The sequence below is a fragment of the Austrofundulus limnaeus genome, unplaced genomic scaffold (assembly GCF_001266775.1).
Source record: "Austrofundulus limnaeus strain Quisiro unplaced genomic scaffold, Austrofundulus_limnaeus-1.0 Scaffold425, whole genome shotgun sequence".
Classification (NCBI taxonomy): Eukaryota; Metazoa; Chordata; class Actinopteri; order Cyprinodontiformes; family Rivulidae; genus Austrofundulus; species Austrofundulus limnaeus.
This window is the reverse complement of record NW_013952827.1, coordinates 117,100-122,392: the sequence shown is the minus strand read 5'-3', so window position 1 is coordinate 122,392 and position 5,293 is coordinate 117,100. Positions and strand designations below refer to the sequence as shown.

At 36.6% G+C, this 5,293-nt stretch overlaps 1 protein-coding gene across 1 annotated transcript in view; it reads right to left on the bottom strand.

Annotated features, from left to right (window-relative positions):
• Nucleotides 1-4,443, bottom strand: part of cdc42l (cell division cycle 42, like) — a 5,814-nt gene extending 1,371 nt beyond the window's left edge. The window contains exons 1-4 of the mRNA XM_014024485.1: nt 4,283-4,443; nt 2,384-2,488; nt 2,216-2,288; nt 2,010-2,119 (exon numbers count right to left, since the gene is read on the bottom strand). Of these exons, the coding sequence (XP_013879939.1) occupies nt 2,010-2,119; nt 2,216-2,288; nt 2,384-2,488 (288 nt within the window). The 5' untranslated portion in view covers nt 4,283-4,443. The remainder of the gene's footprint in view (nt 1-2,009; nt 2,120-2,215; nt 2,289-2,383; nt 2,489-4,282) is intronic.
• Between the last annotated feature and the right edge of the window lie 850 nt (nt 4,444-5,293).

Here is a 5,293-nt window from a genome sequence, read left to right as displayed (position 1 = left end):
GCTTTGTACCAGCAAGCATTTAGGCAGCTCCACATGGCTGCCACAGGAGATTCAAGGATTTCTCAAACATGCATGAATGAGTCAAAGCAACATCCTGGGTGTGTTTTTAATGAGTGAATGACATAACATGATTTTGCATTAGATATTAGATTAGATTTTACATCTGGAATTCCCAATAATGTCACTACAGACAAGGGTTGGGCATAATTATATCATGTGCAATTAATCGCCAGAAAAGCTTTAATGGATTATTTTTTGGCACTTGACAGTTAATATGATTAAAGCCACCAGTGCTCCTCTCCGCTTCAAATATGACGAACATAAAAAAAAAAACATTCTGTAATTTACTTATCAACAGGGGGTTAATTGTCAAATTAATCGTTATCGGCTAAATACCACAATTAATCGTGATTAATTTTTTGCCTATATTGCCCAACCCTACTACAGACAAATAAAAATTTGAAAAAACAAATAAATAAATGTCCCCAGTTTAACACAAAATCTCCTTTTGAAGCTGGTGAGATGGAGAATTTGAAAATAACTCAAGATTGAAACTTTCCTCTTTATGACTCAATTTAACTGGCTCATGTCACATAAAACAAAAAGGTGTCCTGAGGCGGTATGCTTCCAGAGCACATTTAAACTCAGGTCAATATTTAGTATATAAAAATACACGTAGGTTTTGTTGTGAAACTCATGCTGCTGGTTTCAAGCATGTCGGCAGGAACATAACAGAAAAAAATGATTGTCCACCAGTTTCAAAAAAAGGGTAATCATGTAGTTTGGCAGCTCATCGTGAAAACAGGTGGAATGATTAGTCTCTTTTTAATCTGTGCACAAAGTTAATCTGACTGAAAATGTTTAAATCCAGCAGAGAACTGACAGTTAAACTAGGCAGACAGAAAATCTGCGCACTGTCTGCAAAGACTACATGAAAACCTGTGAGTTGATGCAACACAAATGAGCACTGAAGCAATGCATTTTTAAGTTCTAGTTGCAAGGTGTGCACTCTGATTGCTCCACGCGGCAACTGGTCGGATCATGTCCGTTTATCACACACAGGTTCATAACAAGCCAAGAAAGCTCCAACTATTAAGCAGGAGCTATGATCCATTAACAGACGCATGAATTTAAAAATAGGAGCAATGGGAACAATCTGAAATAGTGATAAGTTCCTTCAAATTAAAAGCACCAATTTAAAACTACAACATAAACAGCACACTGTGGCTATGTTCACACTGCAGATWACAGTGGCCCAAATACAATTCTGCCTACATGCAACCCAAATCTGATTGTTTATAACAGTCTGAACATGACAAGATATTTTTTCTGATATGATCCACATCATTTTCAAATGTGGTACTAAATCAGATACACATCCAATGTTTTTTAAGGCCACTGCAGACTTATGATCATGTTACATTATATCCGACTTTTACAGTACAGCACAGAGGTAGGAGTATTTTGGATCAATCCAGGTATTAACATTATCAATACCAATGTGAAACAACTTAAAGCTTGGAAATGAGCTCATCATCAGCTACAGGACACAAGGACCAGTTGCTTTGTCAGCAAGCATATAGATAATTTATTCATCCTGATTGCGCAACAACTTTAGAATCACACATGCTAACGTGTAGCATCCATATTTACTTCTGTAAATTTAACGTGCTGCATGTGACGTCTTGTCTTTGCCTGTGCATGAGGGTCACTTCAGGGCTGTGGACTGTTCACCCTGGGGTCTGACGGAGGTCGTATTTACATTTTAACATGGACGACCATGTTTTCACAAAATGTGATTTATACCAATTAGTATTTTTACAAACTGAAATGTTGTCCATTTTCCCAACATCTAATGCTTAGCGTTCCAGATAATTTTCCAGTAAATATCTTTTTGTATTCCTAGTTTAAATTTTTTATGTATTTGCAGCTTTACAAGCTTTTAAAATCTTTCAACATGAGAGGCATTGAACATTTGTTATAATCAGCATGTTAGTGTGAAAACTGACCTTCTCTTTAACGTTTTCGAATGACGATGGAGAAACAACTGAGAAACATACAAGAAAGACGTCTGTTTGTGGGTAGCTGAGAGGACGCAGCCTGTCATAATCTTCCTGACCTGAAAACAGTCACAGACAGACAGAAAAGGGGCATTTTCTATTAGCTTGAGAGTGACAGAATTATGCTAAAAAAATTAATTATAAACCACATTTACCTGCTGTGTCGAAGAGACCGAGTGTGTAAGGTTCTCCTCCGATCATCACTGTCACTGCATAATTGTCAAACACCTTAAAAAGAAGTGAAGAAACCACGAGGCAGTGCATGAGTTTAATGTGTTCCAGTCCAGAGGACATGTAAAGAAAGACTCGTTAAATCTTCTTACTGTTGGCACATATTCTGAAGGGAACTTGTTGGTTGTGTAGGAGATCAGTAAGCAGGTCTTTCCAACTGCACCGTCTCCTACCACCACACATTTTATAGTCTGCATCTGCAAAAACCACAGGGGGAAAAAAGTGTGAAAAGGTGTCAGCAGTAAACAATGTACCAGTTAGCAAACCAGACACAGAGAGGAAGTACTACACACTTTAGTACCACCTCCACATGCATAAACAGCTAAAAACAAACAAATAGACATCTACCAACCATCTACAGTGTGACAGAACAATTGCTGTTTTGATAATTAACAATTTGTACTATTATTCACTATTAAAAACACGTCTTGTTTAGGCTTGACATTGAGTAATTGCTTGCTTTATTCATTTGTCCATCATATCGTTTACAGTCATAAGGCAAGCAATGTTCWCAGAAAAAAAGGCAAAAAGTACAAATATTGAAAAACTTTATCATCTGTAATCCCTCAACTGTTAAGCCAGTAAGTTTGTTATTATTAATGGCTAATATGCCATCAGGAAAAAAAAACATACAGTGCAACAAAACACTCTACAAACAACTAAACTATTATATAAAACAAATGCTAATTTGGGAGAGAAAAAAAAGCTTAAACAAGTGTTTGGGTAAACACCACTTCCCCATTACCCCCCTGCTGTCTTTRGGTTTAAATAAGCCACAAGTCCTCAGTCTTAACACTGATGCCTCGTAGGTCGTTTTAACCAGAAGAAAACAAAGAACACGAAGTCCTTCCACATTACTTTTTGTTTCCATATGTTTTACTGGGTGAGAGAAGTAAAAACAAATGTGGAAGAAATGTTCCCACCWACAAATATTCTGAATGAAGCAAAGAAATGACATTTACACAACAAAACAAGTAATTTAGAATAGATTAAATTAAGGTAAGTTAGTAAACCATTTATACTAGGTTGAGATGTACAGTGACTAATTAGCTCAAGAAAACTGACAATTATTCTGTTTTCCACTGATACCCTTGTAATTACTTTCAGAATGATGAACAAATTTACATCAGGTAATGATAATTTGGGATGTATATGATGTTAAATAGTTACTGGTTCAAAATAACCAACTTTGAAATTAAAATTGAGTCCTTATTAAGAAAGGTTAAATCAATTAAACAATGTTGAGCATTTTTCTGCAATATGTACTTTAAGTTTGAATACTTCAACATATGTAAAGGTATTTTAACAATTTCAGCGCTTTTTATGTGCCTTTCTTCATAAATGTAAGAAATAAAACATAAGCCCATAGCCAGGTCTTAGTAGACTTGTGTGAACAAATATCACTAATGACTGTGAACAACTTCCGCATAGGTTTCATACCAGAAACTAAAAAAAGGCTTAGTAACAGAAGGCCCATAATGTGATTTAGCAGCGGATASCGACAACACTTCCGCTAAATAAGAAGAACTAACAACCTGAGATCTGAAGCCTGCTGCAAGCTAAAAACACAAACTTAAAATAATAATAATAAAAAAACGGTACTTAAAACAACCTGTTCAAGTAAAAACAGTTCTGACGCACATTCAAAAGTAGTGGGAGTCAGAAAACTTTGTTTTTTCTTTGTCAAACAAGAGAACTCAGGCTTTTAGTGACTTCACTTCCATATCATAACGACAGAAAAAACAAACCATATTCAACACAAACAGAGCTGATAAGTGACTATTTTTGTGACAACTTTTCTTTTTTGTCTACATGTAAACCAACAACTAATTTGAACTTTTAGACGGGAAACTTATGACATTTGTAAAGTAATAAACTAACGCAGCATCAACATAAWGATTTATGATCGCGAGTGATGTTTGTCTGTGTGTTCCACTGCGTAATTCGTTAARAATAGTTTAAATTAATCATAATTTTCTTCACCTACTCACCTTCTTTCTACCGACAGACTAGGCGTTGGTTGCATCCGGGTTTGTGGGTCGAATTACTCTGCGCGCAGGCGCACATCACAAGAGCCGCAACGCAAGAAGAAGAGGAACAGAGAGCTCCTTGAAGAGGAACAGAAATACTGACACCTTATGGCCACATCTGGAAAAACACCTTTTGGTTGTGATTGTTGCTTGCTTCTCTGAAAATAACGAGGCTCATTCATTTGCTTTTGGTTAACATGTTTATAAACACAAAATCTTCCTAATAAAAGCACCAGMTTTATCCAAGCTGCATCATGTCTTGATTCAGCAGGGAGAGTGGAAAGAAGCCTYATGGCCTTACTCTTTTTTTTGTGCATTTTTTAAGAGTWGGCAYACAACCCCTGGCAAAAAGTATGGAATCACCAGTGTTGGATGAGCACTCACTCAGACATTTCATTCTATAAAACAAACTCAGATCAAAAAACATGATACGTATGTATACGTACAAGCACAGGGAAAAATATGGAATCACTCAAATTGGAGGTAGAAAATAAGGACACACCCAGTCAATTTCCTTTCCCTAAATGGACACCTGCCTCAGATTAGATCTGCTCGTTGGTCTGCAGTTAAAAACACCTGCAGTCATGACACCTTGGAGGGCTGCTGGACGAAGTGGAGTGGCACGAACCATGGCTCCAAAAAGAAAAATGTCTCTTGAAACAAAAGAGAGAATTGTAAAACTTCTTGAAGAAGGTAACTCTTCACACATGGTTGTTAAAGATGTGGGCTGTTCACAGTCAGCTGTATCCAACATGTGGACCAAATACAAACAGCATGGAATGGTTGTTAAAGCCAAGTGTACTGGTAGACCAAGAAAGACATCAAAGCATCAAGACAAACAACTTAAGGCCATTTGTCTTGAAAACCGAAAAAGTACAATAGATGAAGCATAAATGGAAGGAAGCTGGAGTCAATGTATGTGACCGAACCGTATAAAAATAGCCTAAAGGAAATGGGATTTCAATACAGGAA